Source organism: Pezoporus occidentalis, unplaced genomic scaffold, assembly GCF_034315485.1.
Source record: "Pezoporus occidentalis ecotype Australia unplaced genomic scaffold, CSIRO_AGI_Poc_V1 ctg32, whole genome shotgun sequence".
Lineage (NCBI taxonomy): Eukaryota > Metazoa > Chordata > Aves > Psittaciformes > Psittacidae > Pezoporus > Pezoporus occidentalis.
In genome coordinates this window covers 601842-618941 of record NW_026915158.1, presented here as the reverse complement: position 1 = coordinate 618941, position 17100 = coordinate 601842, and the positions used below count along the sequence as shown (strand labels likewise).

The 17100-nt window shown below is 39.7% G+C and overlaps 1 protein-coding gene across 3 annotated transcripts in view; it reads left to right on the top strand.

The window, feature by feature from the left end:
• EIF5B (eukaryotic translation initiation factor 5B) overlaps positions 1-17100 on the top strand; it is a 40131-nt gene that overhangs the window by 20873 nt on the left and 2158 nt on the right. For all 3 annotated transcript variants that reach the window (XM_062628531.1, XM_062628532.1, XM_062628533.1), the window contains 16 exons: positions 885-980; positions 2163-2249; positions 3782-3871; positions 5660-5955; positions 6598-6705; positions 6843-6953; positions 7825-7892; positions 8977-9118; positions 10571-10702; positions 11355-11537; positions 11852-12013; positions 13681-13812; positions 15264-15395; positions 15475-15551; positions 15670-15834; positions 16780-16918. In XM_062628531.1, coding sequence (XP_062484515.1) covers positions 885-980; positions 2163-2249; positions 3782-3871; positions 5660-5955; positions 6598-6705; positions 6843-6953; positions 7825-7892; positions 8977-9118; positions 10571-10702; positions 11355-11537; positions 11852-12013; positions 13681-13812; positions 15264-15395; positions 15475-15551; positions 15670-15834; positions 16780-16918 — 2120 coding nt within the window. The remainder of the gene's footprint in view (positions 1-884; positions 981-2162; positions 2250-3781; positions 3872-5659; positions 5956-6597; positions 6706-6842; positions 6954-7824; positions 7893-8976; positions 9119-10570; positions 10703-11354; positions 11538-11851; positions 12014-13680; positions 13813-15263; positions 15396-15474; positions 15552-15669; positions 15835-16779; positions 16919-17100) is intronic.

Here is a 17100-nt window from a genome sequence, read left to right as displayed (position 1 = left end):
AAGAAATGAGTCCTTGAGTTCCGAGTATCCTTTGTATTTGTGGGAACGCTCTCTGACACTTCTGCTAGGTGGATGTGTAAGGGTAGGAATCTCTGTAGCTAATAAAGTGTTTGGAGCTCTTAAAAATACACAAAGGTCATTTATCTTGAGTTGTTATTGTAGTTATTAGAATCTATTTGTGTGTTGCCACAACTGGATTTTTGTCAAATCCAAACTGTAAGTCACACATTACCTAAAGGAATTTTTAGAAGATGTAGCAGTAATTGAATTATTAATTTGTTTTTGCACTGAACTTCTTGTTTTTAACTGAATTCCTTCCAATGTCACAGGAGAAGATGAAGCTGATGAATTGAACCTGGCATATCTTAATACCTAAAACCGTCTATGTTGTTAAAAGTAACAGACAACTCCCTCCCTAACACTGAGCAAAAGATAAAATGCTATCTACTGAACAACCTTAAGCTTTTAAAAGCTGTGCCTCTTAACTGCTCCAGATTTTCTGAAATGGGGGTGATTGGCAGACTGGCTTGAAGGGAGTTTTACCATGGCAGACTTTAAATCGACACATGCTGTTAAGCTTTGTGTGTGTGTTCATGCAATCTAGAAAACCTTCAAACCTGGAGTCTTAGGATCAGGTTGTTTTCTTCCCTTTAGTAATGTCTTCTTTTTGAGACTCTTCAGGGTATCTGAAGATTTACACTTTGCTCAAGCTTTGCAGCTTTTGAAAATCAGTCTTTTTAAAAAGATAAAATATGCATTGAACCTACTTTCCCCTCCCTTCCTCCTCCTAGGGAGTTCTAGAAAGCATGTTCTCATTTAAACCAAAGCTTATGTTTGGTAACTAATCACCTTGATTTTTCTTTCTAACAATTTCTGTTTTGCAGGTGTTGAAGTGCCATCCAAAGATTCTGTGCCAAAGAAGAGGCCAATATATGAAGACAAAAAGAAAAAGAAGCAGCAGCAGCCAGAAAGTAAAGAAGGTGTGGTTTGCATGTGGGGATACTTAATAGATCAGTCACATTTCCAGAAGTGTTTGTGGAATAAATCAGCTAATCCTAAACCAGTGACACTTCAGGGTGTCTCTGAGGTTCTTTTGACATCCCTGCCCCCATGTGCAAGTATTGGTGCATTAAGATCTTAAAGTTCTTTTGAAGGCTGCTCACTTTGTTTTGTTGTAAAAAAAAAAAAAAAAAAAAAAAAAAATTAAATTTGGTGGTTTTGGTGTGTTTTTTTTTTTCTTTAACCTCAGTATTTTCTTCAGAATTTATAAATGTTGGAGATGTGCAGAATGTAAAAGCTTTTTACAATGGTGAGGTTGAATGCCCTGTGTGCCTGTGTAGGTTAAATACAGTGTAGTGTGAGTAATAACTTATAAATAAGTCTAGGTTGATGTTCCAGGATGAGAAGGGATTGATCTTAGTTCTAGTACTTTTAAGCTGGAGGCAATTTGTTTGCTTATTTTCTTGTATATAAAAGCAGTTTTCAGTTTCCAGGGTGTGAGTAGCTCAGAGAGCTTGCACTGGTTAGGTGTGGATTGAATGTGTTGAACTTTCTACTTTTGTGCTTTGTGGCTTTTCTGGGGTGGGGCTGTTACTGTGGCTCTTCTGAAGACTATTCCCGAGTTAAAACAAAACAGAAACAATCCCAAAACCTCTTTGAATCAGCTTTTTTGTTATTTAGCTGGGTTTGTTGTTTTTTTTTTTTTTACTATTTGGCTGAAGTTGTGTGGCTGCTTACCACTTAAAGAGTGTGTGTAAAGAATTGAGAACAGTGCTTAACAGAATTATATCTGTGATTTTGATTTTCTCATATGGAACAGTAGAGCAAGAGTGGGTAGTTCATTACTTCATTTTCCCTTGTCTTTTAAAGAAAATGAGGGGTTTTATAATGTTTGAAAGCAACAGTAGTACTCTTAGCCAATAATGGGCCTATTGCATAAACCTATTTAACTGCTTAGAAAGCCAGATGTTTTGCAAATAAGCCACGTGCTCTAACTTTTGTTTTAACTCAGTAAGTGGGAGTTGTTTGGTGTTACATAATTTCAGATTTTGTTTACTTGTAATAGCACAACTTAAAATAGAACTTCAGTGTGAAGCTGTATGTCTGTCTTGGTTTGCACTTTGGAAGGATGTAGCAACCACTTTGCTTTCTGGCAATTTCAGAAATTGTGGAGGTGACTTCCCCAGCTGAAGATGCTGTAGAACTGGAACCACCAGTAGAAGAAGAGACTCCTCTCCCGGTAGAGCCAGGTTAGTCATAATGCTAATAAACCCCATTAGACTTTGTGGCAGTACTGCATGGTAGGTATTGTTCCTGGTTGGATGGGGGATGAGTGGCCATCCTTTCTTGAGGTAGTTGCTGGGTTGTTTTTCCCTTTTCCTAAGGGAGGAATTGATGGAATTTTATGGAATAAAAAGGCGTGAAGCTTCAAAATGGGAATGTAAAGATCCCTCATTCTTGGTGAACTCCAGCGTTCGGTTGGCTTAGGCAACTTTCAAGCCCATTCAGTGCCTTATGATGAGCTCTCTTGACTTCCCATTTGCTTTCTAAAAGGCTGTTTTGTCAGCAGTTAAGTGGGGGTAGGGAAAAAATACGCTGCATCTAGTACTGATACTGCAATATTCACAGGGATTGTACAAGTTCCAAATGTTTTGTTTTCACAAGTGCTGAATGCAGTGGATATGGGGTTAGCTTCTGAAACTGAGTATCAGTCCAGCAAGTGATTGTTGTCCTAATTTTTGCCTACACACAGTACTTGTTTTGGCAAAATCATGTTGTACTGGACTTCCTCCTCAGCAAGGAGACTGTTTCAGTTTTTACCCTTATACTTAAGCTAGATAAATACTGACAAAATTTCCAGCTTTTTGAAAACAAAGCTGAATGTGTACTCTAATTCTAGCTTAACTTTCCCATTGAAGGAGCAATTCCATTGCTGTAGAAGACAAAGGCTTACTGGTGGAACGTTATTTCCAGTTAATGGTTTAGCAGTCTGGAACTTTCTCTTCATTTCGAAGAGCTGAAATTCCATGACATTCCATGTGCTGCAACATTTTATAGATATATATATATGTATCTTTTATATATCTTTTATAAATGTGCATATATATACACACTATGTATAGCTTATATATAATATTGTATATATTTTAAACTACATATAATGTATATAGTTTAATGCCTCTTTTAGAGAAGGTGAAAAGTTTTTTTTTCCCATTTGTCCTTTATGAAGAGCTGGATTATCTTTATATTATCTGAATTAATTCCTGATAGAATGAATACATTTAATGCTTCTGCAATCCATGATATAATTATGTTAAGGTACTGGGAGTCGTAAAATTGCACTTTTTATGGGCAGCTTTTTTGTTTCCCATTAATTAAAATCAATACTGCAAACCCAACTTGTTTTCTTTCTTCTCTGTCACTTTGTTACACATGGCTAATGGTTGGGCAGCTCTTTTAAAGGAGTGTTGCAGAGGTTTGTGTGGCATGCCTTGTGCAGGTACTTGCTTGCTATGCAGGCACAAACCAGATGAGCAGTTTAGCTAAGTCTTTCTAAACCATGTTTTGCTAAGTAAAGGTGCTAGCACTGTATGATTTTGTGAAGAGAACTGAGGATAATTTCTTCAGTATGCAGCATTTTCTGTTTAGGCAACATGGAGATAATTTGATAGAGTTATGGTAGCAGCAAACTCCTAAGTTACAGTTGTCAGTATGTCAAAGGAAGGAGGTTCTAAAAACGTTTTAAGTTGCTGGACTGTTTCTTTAATGTTGGTTTTCTTGGTTTCAGAAGAAAAGGAGGAAGAAGAAGAAACAGAAGATGGTGGTTTGGATGACTGGGAAGCTATGGTTAGTGATGAAGATGGAGAGAAAGGTGGGCATGTAAATACCAAATGGATGCTTTCTCCGATTAAGAGGCTTCTTTGGGCTGATGAGTCTCTTGTTTCTGTAGAAAACTATTGTTTTTTAGATTCTCCCCCTGCTTCCTTATATAAATTGTGAGGCAAGTGTGATGATAGAGATACAAGGTCCTCTTCTCAAAGGCAGAGCTTTCAGAAACCACACAAATACTGCTCAAGAAGATCCTTTGGAGCTACATGGAGTATGTGTAGTTACAACATAACTGGATTTTTTTTGTTTGTTTTTATGGGAGTAAAAATCCTCTCCTCTTAATTTGCGCTTAAACCACTTCTGAGAGTTTTGGGAAACCTTTTACCTGGTACTGTATTTCTCTAGTAACCATTCCAAAGCTGTAACAGTTTTACCACATAAATCTGGCAACATCTAGGAGACTACCTTTGAGACAACTTCTCAAGGAATGGGGGAACTAAGATGGTGTGAAGGTTAGTGTGCACGCATTATACTAAGTTCTTGTTACCTCCTCTCATTGCTGCTTTGAGAGACAGGTCTGAAAGAAAGGAAAGAATTGTCAGAATATTCATATTCCTGCACTTCTGTGCCACGGCCAGTTTTCTGCATGCGGCCAACAGCAGTGTTTCTGGGGAAATTAGAGCTGTGCAAGAATTTAGGGATAAGTCTGGGTGTTTTCTTTCAGTGGTGGCAAAAGCTATTGTTGTGAGTCTTCCTGAACAGGAGTTGGCTCCTGTTCTTAGCACTTCCATGATGGGGCTTTGTTGTTTGAGATGAAAGACTGTTGATCAAGTATTTATTGACTTGCTGAGCCCCTGTGTTTTCAAATATAATAATTTGTATACATACATGTAAGTGGTAGCGATTTTATTTCAGCATAGATGAGTTCCTCTGGTGCTGGACTGTTCTACTTTGTGTACTGGGGGTTGCTCACCTTCTTTACGGTTGTAATGTGGTGTCACTGTCCTTGAGAGAGCATCACATCCCACTTCTGGCTGCCTGATTGGAAGTATCTGCCGATGTGATCCAGGAAATGAGCTTTCCTGGGAATTAGCATATTAGTTGATGGACTTTAAGCATAGTAAGGAAGCATAGCTAATCTCTAAGAGTAGTGAGCCTCCTAGTAGCTCTCTAAGGAAGGGAATGCATGGCTTTAAAGTCTTCATTAGCTTGTCTCTTCTGATTTTGCCAGTATGATAAATGGAAAGCTTTCAAAGAATTCCTATTTTGATAGCTCTTTTTGTGTGTTTATGGAAGGATTCCCCTGAAAATATTTCTTCTCTGAACAGTCTAGGAAAACCTCAAGATGAGATTTTTCTTTAAGATGAAAAAGAGACCATTTATTATGATTGCTACTACTGCTTAAATGTATATTCCTGATACACAGAAATCCATATTATTTGAATTTGGAGTATTCTGGCATTTAAAGACGTTGGTGCATTCATTCCTTTATCAAGTACACACAGTTTTAAATAACTTCATATTTGCAAATGATGTCTAGTGCAGGTATGTTGATAATGTTATTCCTCCTCCCACCCCGAACTCACTGCTTGCACAGGTTCTAAACACAAGTCAGCAGCTCTGAACATGAAACACTTTTTTTTTTATATTGAAAGTTGAAAAACAGTCTTGACTAGGACTTCTTGAATGGAACCTACTCTCAGTCCTCACTCTTCTATAGTAGTCTCTGGGTTTTGTGGGTTTGTTTTTTTTTTTTTTGGTGCCCTCTCCCCTACAAGGGTGAATTTAATAAAGCATTTTTACTTAAGGTTTTGTTTTTTTCTTTTGATAGAGAGCAAGCCTGTCCACATTGAAGTCAAAGAACAAAACGAAGTGGATGAAGAAGAGGAGGAAGAAGAAGATGAGGAAGATGAGGAAGAAGAGAGTGAAGAATCTGAAGATAGTGAAGGGAGTGAAGATGAAGATGAAAAGACCTCAGATGAGAGAGAGGCAGATTCCCAAGCAATTGGGAAACAATCTGTGGAAAAAAAACCTAGCAAGGAAATTAGCTCCGATTCTGAATATGACTCTGATGATGATCGCACTAAGGAAGAGCGTGCTTATGACAAAGCCAAACGGAGAATTGAGGTATTTAGATACAGCTTTATTTGAACAGCTGGACTCTTGTGTTGTATAGGAAAAAACTTAATTTTCAGCTCATTGAAAAGCCTTTTGACTGTATTTGTCAGAATGATGGCTGTGTCATGACTGATATTCAAGTAGGTCTAGTATTTGAGTTAATGAATTAAAAATACTTGGTTTTGCCTGAAGATGAAATAATTGGTTTCAGAGACCTTGACCACAAAGAATGTGCTCTTTGATGTTGCTTCCCTCCACCTCTCCCTCTCCTGGAGAAAGAGGCTTTTAGCCTTTACACATAGATATCGTCGAGCTTTAAATTATGTACTTGTAAATTGTTCAGCATTGTTGTGGCTGCTAATGTCCTTGGTTTCCTTACCTGATAAGCTTATTCAGAAAGCACCATCCACAAAGCTACATGTTGATGGATGTAACAGCTTAGTCTACTAGGCTGTAACCAAACCCAACCAACCAAAACCTTAACTGTTAGTTGCAAATTTTTGATTTGCCAAAAGAGGGGTGGTGAACTTTGAGTTGCCTTGAAAGTTTAATGCCCACAGTTAACTCTATGTATGCATGTAATCAAGTCAAGATGTGAGGTGAGCTGTGGGGTTTGATTTATACTTACCCATTTTTATGTCTCTTTCATAGAAGCGACGAGCTGAAAACAGCAAAAACATGAACACTGAAAAGCTCAGAGCACCAGTTATTTGTGTCCTGGGGCACGTAGACACAGGCAAGACCAAAATTTTAGATAAGGTAATGTGAAGGCACTGCCTGTGCATCTTGCTTATGCACGTGTTTATTGTGATTGAAAATAGACACAGTTAAAGTGTACTCAGAGATTACCTCAGCCACTTACATGTAAGTGTTTCTGCTCTTTTTTTTGTCTGTAGCTCCGCCATACTCATGTGCAGGACAGTGAAGCTGGTGGTATCACTCAGCAGATTGGTGCAACAAATGTTCCCCTGGAAGCTATTAATGAGCAAACCAAGATGGTGAAAAATGTAAGTTGTAGCTTGCTAAAGACTGGTGGGTTTTGGGCTTTTTTAGGTACGAAATGCAAACTAGTTAAGGCCTTGTGAGATTTCCTGACATGGGCAGATGCATTTTTACCTCATCTCTAATATTGGGGTTGATTGTTTCTTTTTAATTCCTGTGCCCTCCGCCAAAAGGGGGTTGTCTCATTTTTCATTTTAGTTGATAAAGTTTAGTTTCAGTTAATGAATTGCTATTTCTTCAGGAAAATACACAAATACTGCTTACTCTGTTCCAAACAGTACATATATGTACATAGACTGCTTCTTCATCAATATTTTGATTGTAAATTGAGACTTTGGAAACTGAGTGCATTTTTCTGTTTAAAACTTCCCTTTTTACTGTGTGTGCTGAAACTGGGCTAGTTCCTGGGTGATGGATTCTATTGTGTAACAGAAATAGTAACTGTTCCATATTGCTTGTTTTGGGTTCTGTATTCCATCTTGCCTGCAGCAGCAGCTGACTGAAAAACCTTGGTAGTGTTGGCTTTTTTATTCAATTTCTTAGAAATGTCGAGTGGGGAGGAAGAACTCTTCCAAGACAAGGATGATAAATCTCACTAGTCAGAACTACTTTTTCCTCTGTAGGCTGCCTTGTCTTGCAAAGTTCAGCTGAGCTTATGGCTGCTTTGATACCATGGGGAGCGTGCTGCATCATTTTATTTAATATTTTCATAGAGAAATGAGCTTTGACTGATCTGGCTTATGGAGGGTGCTGGCTTTTCTTAAAGTATATCTGTGGTTTTGAAGTGAAGGCTGTCAGTAATGCTGCCAGCTCTTAGGTAGTTTGCTGTTTTTCTTGTGTAATCTTTACAAGATGATTAATATTGTGAAATATTAGTTTGACAGAGAGAACATAAAAATTCCAGGCATGCTGATAATTGACACTCCAGGACATGAGTCTTTCAGGTAATGTTTTCTCACAGTATAGTACTTCCCAGAAGTGGTGGCTAAAGCATCTGGATATATTTTAAGCAAAGTGCTAGATCTTTGCCTAATCTGTTGTGTTTCTTCTTACTTGAAAAAACCCAGACAACCTGAAGTACAGGAATAAGTGGTTTTGCTTAGTTTGCAGCTGCTTTTTATATCTGGTTAACTGCTGGCTTTTTAGATCTGGTTGATCTGTGAATATAGATTTGGCAGTTGAGCTATGAATATTTTTCAAAAACACGTAAATAACTTTTTTTTCTTAATAGTTAGTGTAAGAGGAAAGACAGAAGCAGAAAGCTAGAGAAGAAAAGGTGAGGTTTTCAGGTGACCCAAGCACTCTGCTGTGAACTTCTGTTGTAGCCTCCAGTTCATAGTGTCCCAGTTAACTGAATTCAGAAGACTGCAGTTACCAATTGCATGAGTTAGCTGAGTCTTAGCAGAGGTCATATGCTGTCTAGGAACATCAGTGGTGTGCAGACAAGGTGCTAAATCAGCTTCTAAGTTAAAAACATGATATGCATAGCTGTACTCACTGAGGTAGTGCTTGGATGAAATATCCAAACTGAAGGATTAAGAATTTGATGTGATGTTCTCAGATGTTAGCCCCTGCAAGCACTAAAATGCCATGCCTTGGGTATTTGGTAATGTTCTGATCAGTTCCTTGGCATCAAACCACTCACAGCTCTTCATCTTCTAGCCGGGTTTTGTTTGGCACCAAAGGTGTCTAATCTTGGTGTTACATAGAATTGTGTAACAAATAGCCTTCTTCAGGTTTTGCACTCCTGTTTTTCACTTGTAACTGTCTCAATTCTTGCTCAGAAAAAAATCAGGACAAATCTTAACTTGCAAAAATATATAATAATATGAGAAATCTTGGGAGAATAAGATATTGAATTTAAAATGTGCAATTTAGATGTTTTTATAGAGCTCACATTTTTGAGGGAAAAATTACTTGATCAGCTTTGGCATTTTGTTGGTGTGTTTGACGTTGTACTTGGTGTTGCTACATGTCTGATTTGTCTGTTTCGGTTTTTGGTTTTTGTTTTTTTTTTTAATGCCACAGCAACCTAAGAAATAGAGGAAGCTCACTTTGTGACATTGCTATACTTGTAGTTGACATCATGCATGGTTTGGAGCCACAGACAATTGAATCAATAAATCTGTTGAAATCAAAGAAATGCCCCTTTATAGTAGCTCTCAACAAGGTAAGATAGCTTTTTACTCTTAACAGTGTGCTTTTGTACCCGGAGTGTATTTGGCATCTGACAGTTGTCTGTTTCCTTCTGTGAACTTGAATTGTTTATGTAAAGTCTCAAGCAGTGGCTGTTTAATCCTCCCTTGCATTTTTCATACCCTTGATACTCCAGTGGCTTTATGGGAGCTTTGCAGAATAATCTCTTATAGCTCTTTTCCGAGTCCTTATTGATACGTTTCTTTACCTTACTTAACTTCCGTATATGAAGTGTTTCTGGAAGTTGTGCTTCAGTTGTGTTTTTTGTTCTTACACTCGCTTCTGTGGGTTTCTGTACATTTTCTGATGAAATTGAAAGCCAGGTTTCACATTGAAAAGGCTTACTTTATATTAGCTACCCATACATGTTAGCTTGATTTGAAGACAAGCTGGTTTTAAGAATAGTAATGTTGATTACCAGTGGGAAGTGTTTCAGGCTCTGCAATATTAGATGGTAAAGGTAGTGGTTTTTCAGCCTTATTTTCAGAAATTCTGTGCATGAGAAATTACTGTTTGTGATGGCTCAGTATGAATTATAACATGTAAATAAGTAATGTTCAATGACTTTGGATGCTATCTAGCATCGTGACAGAGAGCTTACAGAAGGGTGTTCATGTGCATTGTGAAAACTGCAGTGGTGTTTGAAAAAATGAAATGAGCATTAAGACTGAAGGTGATTGGAACTGAGGAGGCCATTGTCTCATGGCTGAAAACAGCTGCTTTGAAAAATAAAACTCAGCTATTAGGTGGAGAGGTGTTAAGGCCTGTACTAAGCCTGAGATTAAATAGCCAAAAGTTCTTGCATTTCAGGTTATAGTTCTATTATTTGACCAGGTTATAATCCATTTTCTAAAGATGTAGTTTTGATAATAGTTTCTTGGACTATGTCCTTCCTGCTTTGAAATTTTGCTTATGGAAGTATTTCTGAAGTATGCATTTGTATCTTTTGAACAACATCCCTGTGATCCCTTCTCTGTAGCAACTTGGGAAAGGGCCCAAATTCCAGTAAGTTTAAAAAAACAGTGATTTTAAAAAATTCTCTGTAAAACCAGTAGTCTTTGCTTGGGAAAAATAAGTCCTTTTATTAATGTATGTAAAGCTCTTTGTGGGCCTCTTCCTTCTGAATGTTTTACCTTGAAACTTGATGCAATTAATGTGTATAAACTTTTCCCATATGAATGTGTATTATTTTAGCTTCAATTTTTAAAGCATGAAGTAGTATTGATCTAATGAAATTCTGTTTGGTGTTGGGTAAATACATAGACAGATAAATATAGCAGCTAAAAGCAAATAAAAAGATTTACTTTGATTACTGGAGCAAATATCTGGCTGTGTTGGCTGGAAAAGTATTTCTCAGAGATGATGCGGCACAAGCATACAGATGCCCTTTAAACTGTGAGAGATGACATATTGCTCTGTTTTCAAGATTGATAGGTTATACGACTGGAAGAAAAGTCCGGATACAGATGTAGCCATCACCTTAAAGAAGCAGAAAAAGAATACAAAAGATGAATTTGAAGAGCGTGCAAAAGCCATCATAGTGGAGTTTGCGAAACAGGTAGGCTGGAATATTTGAGGCTCTTTGGTTAACAAAAAAGATAGTAAAGGTGGTGTGCTTTGGGTGGGTGGGGTTTTGTTTGGGGCTTGTTTTGGGGTTTTTATCTTCCTTTTCCAGAAAACAGTTCAGAACATGAAGAGAACGGTCTCCTCTCACATACTGGTGTTTACCTCTCATGAACCAAAATTTGCTGCTGTTTAAATGAATCTCTAACTGCTCTGTCTTCAGAGTGCTACTTTGGAGAAAAGTAGCAGCTAATTGCTGTGGATGGTCAGCACAGTCACAAATAGCAGATTAAATTTTCTGTCGCTATTCTTTCTGTCTTTGGGAATTGCCTGAGACAATCCCATGTGTCTCTTTTTCTTGAGGACACTGGCAGGGCATGAGTCACATCAGTTCTGGGAACTTCTGTTGGTGACATAAAATGCTGTCTAGAAGCTAGATGTGGTAATTAGCTTTGTACAGTTATCCCATACTGCTTTCAAGTGTGGGTCAAGGCTTCAAGTTCCGTAGCATACTGTCAGTAACCATGTGTTTTGTTAAGAAATTGGGATTTAAGAAATGCAGTAGTAATTGGCTGGGGCTGAATGTTAGTGTTAATACTGATGTGTACGTATGTTTTCCCTTATATAACTATTAATCCTGATTCCAGGGCTTGAACGCTGCCTTGTTTTATGAGAATAAGGATCCCCGCACTTTTGTTTCTCTTGTACCTACCTCTGCTCACACAGGGGATGGAATGGGAAGTCTGATAGCTCTTCTTGTTGAACTAACGCAAACCATGCTGACCAAGAGGCTGGCTGAGTGTCAGGAGCTGAGAGCTCAAGTCATGGAGGTAATTCAGTACCTGTTCTCTGAAATTCCTCTAGGATCACAGGATGGTTTGGGTTGGAAGGGACCTTAAAGATCATCTAATTCTAATCCTCTGTCATGGGCAGGGACACCTTCCGCTCGACCAGGTTGCTCCAAGCCTTGTCCAACCTGGCCTTGAACACTGCCAGGGATGGGGCAGGCACAGCCTTTCTGGGCAGCCTGTGCCAGTGTCTCACCACCCTCACAGTAGATTCATCCCTGCCCTTCCCCCTTCCTCCTGGTAAAAAAAGGTGTGTTTGAATTGTTGAAATTGGACTTTCTCCCCCTTTCGTTCAGGTTAAAGCACTGCCAGGCATGGGCACTACCATAGATGTTATTTTGATTAATGGACGCCTGAAAGAAGGGGACACCATTATTGTTCCTGGGGTTGAAGGTCCCATAGTAACTCAGATCAGAGGTCTTCTGCTGCCTCCTCCTATGAAGGAGCTACGAGTTAAGGTATGGAAACTGGTTAGTGTATTGACATTGAGAGAAGATTTTGAACCGGGTTTGGTTTAGAGTTTGCAAACTAGTGTTTGGATTATAATCTAAGGCTGCAACCATTGTCCTGTGCTTCATTTCACTGGAGAACTGTGTCCCTGTGGGCCACCATCATTCCTAGTGTTTAGTCTAGCCCCTTCCTGCAAACTTAAATACTCCTGTAAAGTAGCACTAGTAATTGCTGGTGCCTGTGTTGGTGTTCTCTCGCTGCCATGGTGATCCTTTGTTGTGAGACTGTTGTGGGCCCAGAGATGCTGAAGGATGCAGTACTGAGACTGAGGTGGGATTTGACCAGGTGCTGCTTGGCCTGATATAAATAGGAAGGGAAGAGCCGCTCTTTCCCCTTGTGTGTGTGGTATTCTGATCAGCGGGGGGTAGGACATTTGCCCTGGAGAATTTAAGTGAGGCTTCCTCCTCTGGTGTGCAGCTTTACAGCTATAACTTGAAAATGGCTAGAGAGTGGCAAAAGGAAAACTGACACTTAGATTATGTTCTCTGCTTTGTTGGAAGCTGATTTATGTATTCTGGTACCATGAAGAATGAATTGAAAACATGCCTATCTGTTTCCCTTTATTTAGAGCAAAAGTAGACTGGTGTGTGTGTGTGTGAAACTAATGAGGCTCACATGACTCTTTTTGTGGGCCTCAATAGCAATGTAACAGATCGCAGGTTCCCATCAACAAGATCTTCGGATGTTTTTCTGCACTTTTGGTGGGAGATGGAGTATGGAGTATCAGCACTGTGACAAAAAACACTGGATTGGGAACCTTTAGCTGGGAAAGTGGATCTAGGGTAGCTGGTTGGTTTGGTTTCTTTTTGAAGCAGGCAGTGAGAATACATTTCAGTTCAGCCTGCCCACAGGGAATTGTCATCCTTGAAATAAGACCCAGATTTTCGGGTGGAAGGCTTAAGAATAGAGGCTTGCAGGAACAAAGTGCTTACTAGGCAAAGAAGCTGCCTGGCAGTTTTCAGGAAAACATGGGACATCTCCCAAACAAAAGAAATGAAGAAACAAACCAGAAGATTCCTCCAGTATTGATTTAAAGGTCTTCAGAAGTAGCTGCTTTCATGACGCCTTAGAGCCATGCACTGGATGGGTAGAGATCTTAAAGGCTCCCTGGGTGGGGAGGAGCACCTGGGAAATGGAGCATGGGACTAGGTACATGAGAAGGTGGGATCCTCCAGTGGGAGAATGAGACAGCTCTTCCCACATGGAGCCTTTGTCTGGGTTAGCTAAGCTTTGGTGCATCAGTTGAGCTGTTGCCATCCTCCCCTTACTTACCTATGGGGCTGAATTTGTTTTTTTTTGTGGAGAGTAGCTGCCTGTCACTGTCTGCCCTTTTCTAGTAGATACTCCCTTTTGGCTTTGGCTGCCTTCTCGGTTTTCAGATGACTCCCCTTGCTGTGCCACCCTTGATGGGGGAGGGAGGGCTGTCACAAGGGAGAGGAGCATGCAGACTGAACCATGCAAAGTAGAGAAAATCACTGGTGAAACATGGGAGCTGCTGGACTGTGCCATCATGCTCTCCACTTTTGCTTGCGGGCAGCAAGTTCTTCAGCTGCTCAGCACTACCTTGTGTTGCTGTGTGCCACCTGCATTGAGCTCTTTGTATTCTCATTTTCAGAACCAGTATGAAAAGCACAAAGAGGTTGTTGCTGCTCAAGGTGTGAAGATTCTTGGGAAAGATTTGGAAAAAACATTGGCTGGTTTGCCACTGCTTGTAGCTCATAAAGAAGATGAAGTCCCAGTACTCAAGGTGAGGTGGCTGATGGCGAAATAAGACACATAAACTAAGGGTAACAGAGTTCTCTGGTGATCACAGAATCATAGAATAGTTTGGGTTGGAAGGGACCTTAAAGATCATCTAGTTCCAACCCCCTGCCATGGGCAGGGACACCTTCCCCTAGACCAGGTTGCTCAAAGCCTCATCCAACCCAGCCTTGAACACTGCTGGGAATGGGACAGTCACAGGTCCTCCAGGCAAACCAAGGGAGGAGCTCACTTAAATGTTGAAAGCTCAGTACACAAATAACTTGCCTTTTTTGGTTGTACTCTAAAACCTGTTACAATAGCATGCTGTTGTTGCGTTGTGCCCATGGGAAGCATTAGCTCTGTGATGTTTTAGAATCTTGACTCTTAGTGTTTCCCTGATAATCTGCTGAGGCGTCTCTGCTGGTAGAGTAAGGTTTGAAAACAAGGATCACAGCAGGGTTTGACTCTGTGTTAATTACTTATTTGGTGTTTGTAGTAATCTGTGCATATATTTCAATTAAATTATTAGGCAAATATCTGCCAGTGGAGTTCTTCAGACTGTCATAATTGCAAAGCTGATTTAAGACTCTTGTAGTAGATTTCTTTTGTAACTTACACTTTAAAAATGGGAAGAGGAAAGAATGTAGACATCTTAAAACCAAAACTGAGTTAAGATGCTCCAGTTAGTTTAAAAAGGAAATGTGCATATTGATGGTTTACTTTTAACCATAGTTTTATTTACCCTTCTGACTACTACTGTCTTGCCTTTAAAGAGGGGGGGGGGGGATATAATCTTTCAGGTCTTCCAAATACAGACTTTGTTGCTGGGTACATCTGAGTATGTACATAAAGCCTGCTAGCAGTAGGTATGTGATGGCTTAAAGTAAATGGTGACACCCATTCATCTGTCAGGAAAAGACTGAGTGTTTGGGTTTAAGAGGCCTGGGCTGTTAAAGGCTTTTAACTTCTCTGGAAGTAGCACAATGGCCTTCCTTGCTGGTCTGACATCCTCTGCTTTGTATCTAGGCCTGAGGAACATTAGAATTTTCTCCAGCTCATGGTTTTAGGAGTGTCTGCTTTCATTGTTGATCCTCAGGCAACCAAAGGAATTGCCACACGCTGGGGGGTGGATGTTCATTCAGTCTTGTCAGCAGAAACTTAGGAGTGCTGGGGAGAACTATGTGTAGTCTGCAGAGAAATGCTACGAACTCCCAAGATGAGCATCTGCTTTGTGTTATGTGATCACCTTCTTGCAAAATCCTCAGGTCTAGTTCAGTTCAGACTTTTGTAATGATAGGAACAAGCAGCAGTGTGTCCCAGGGTCGCATATGACCTGTACCTGGTCTGTGTCAGTATGTCTCTCATACTTCCAGAAGCTCATGAACAGAAAGATTTTGCACCCTGAGGCAACAGAACTAAAACTTACTTTTTTTTCTCCTTCTCTTTTCCCTAAAGGATGAACTAATACATGAACTGAAGCAAACACTGAATGCAATCAAATTAGAAGAGAAAGGTGTTTATGTCCAGGCTTCTACTTTAGGCTCTTTAGAAGCATTACTTGAATTTCTTAAAACATCAGAAGTGCCAGTAAGTACTTCTGTGCTCTGTCTGATGTTGTTTCTGCATCAGATTAGTGACTGACTTATGTGGCTTTCTCCTTCAACAGTATTCAGGAATTAATATAGGTCCTGTCCATAAAAAAGACGTTATGAAGGCATCGGTTATGTTGGAGCATGACCCACAGTGAGTAACTTCTTTATGTACCACATTGATAAATGTTCACTGGTGGTTGAGTAATGCCCTCTCCTCAGCTCGGGGTCTGTGGTCTGTCTCAAGCTGTTTGACTTCTGTCTACTTACAGATATGCAGTCATTCTGGCATTTGACGTGAGGATTGAACGTGATGCACAGGAGATGGCTGATAGTTTAGGAGTCCGAATTTTTAGTGCTGAAATAATTTATCATTTATTTGATGCCTTCACAAAATATAGACAAGACTACAAAAAACAGAAACAAGAGGAATTCAAGTAAGTAAGAGCAGTCCTATCAGGGATGATTCCCAAATAAGTGCCTCAGTTATTTTAGTCTGAATGAAACTGCTTTTAACTTCTTCCCAAATAATTATCATTTACATGTTGTTCTGAGGGGAAGGAAGGAGAAGAGAATAAGACAATAAATTGGTAGTGTTCAAGAGTTCAGTACTCCAGTCTAATTGCTTACATGTGGGATTAGGCTCAGTCGGGCAAGAACTGTGAAGCAGTTGTAAAATTGAGCTCAAACTATCATGTAATATGGACTGTTCTTACTGAGGTTTGTTTTGTATGCTTGTCTTCTGTTCCCAGGCTGTAACAGATGAGTTAGTCTTGCTGAGTTAAGAAAACAAAAGGGATTTGGATTCTGTTGTTTCATGCTTGTGCAATTGCAGTGTACAGGGCTTTATTCTGGCTGTGGTAACATGGATATGCAGCAGCATAGGGACCCAGAATTAATTTTGGGAATCTGTTAGTGGGTGATCCTCAGTAAAGTAAGGACAGTCAAAATAAATTAAAATGTTTCACTTCATGTTGGTCCCAGTTTGAGTTTGTACCTCAGCATTTGAACACATTTGTTCGCTTTACAATCTTATTTTTGGAGTCCCTGTGATGAGCTGAGGCAATGGTATTTCTATTCCTGTGCTCTTGTGAGACTGTAATTGCACTGTAAAACTACTGTTCCTTTGGTCTTGGTCTTACTTGACTGCCCAAGCCAGTCAGAATAAAACCTATGCCAGCCAAGCCTGATTATTGTTCCCTGTCATTCTTTAAGATTGAGCATTGACTAGAACTTGCATGATTGGGAAAGAGGTTTTTTTCCTGCTTGATTTCTCTCAAAGAAAATAAACATCCAAGAGTGTGGGAGAAGGCTGAAGTGTTCATGTTGTGTATGCTGTTCCAGTGTCTGTTGCAAAATGCCTTTTCTTTGTCACCTTCCAGGCATATAGCAGTGTTTCCTTGCAAGATGAAAATACTCCCTCAGTTCATTTTCAACTCTCGTGACCCAATAGTGATGGGTGTAGTTGTGGAGGCCGGCCAGGTGAAGCAGGGGACTCCCATGTGTGTACCTAGCAAAAATGTAAGTAAACACCTCTTCTGTGGATGCTTAATTCACCTTGTACTTCGTGGGATGATGTATCGGGAAATGCTTGGATGCCCTTTCCCAGTGCACAGTTTTGGTAGGAGATAAGATTCAGGCTTTTACCAGGATGGAGACTTGATCTCATGAGCCCTCTTGCTGTTCTGTGCTGGAAGAGAGGT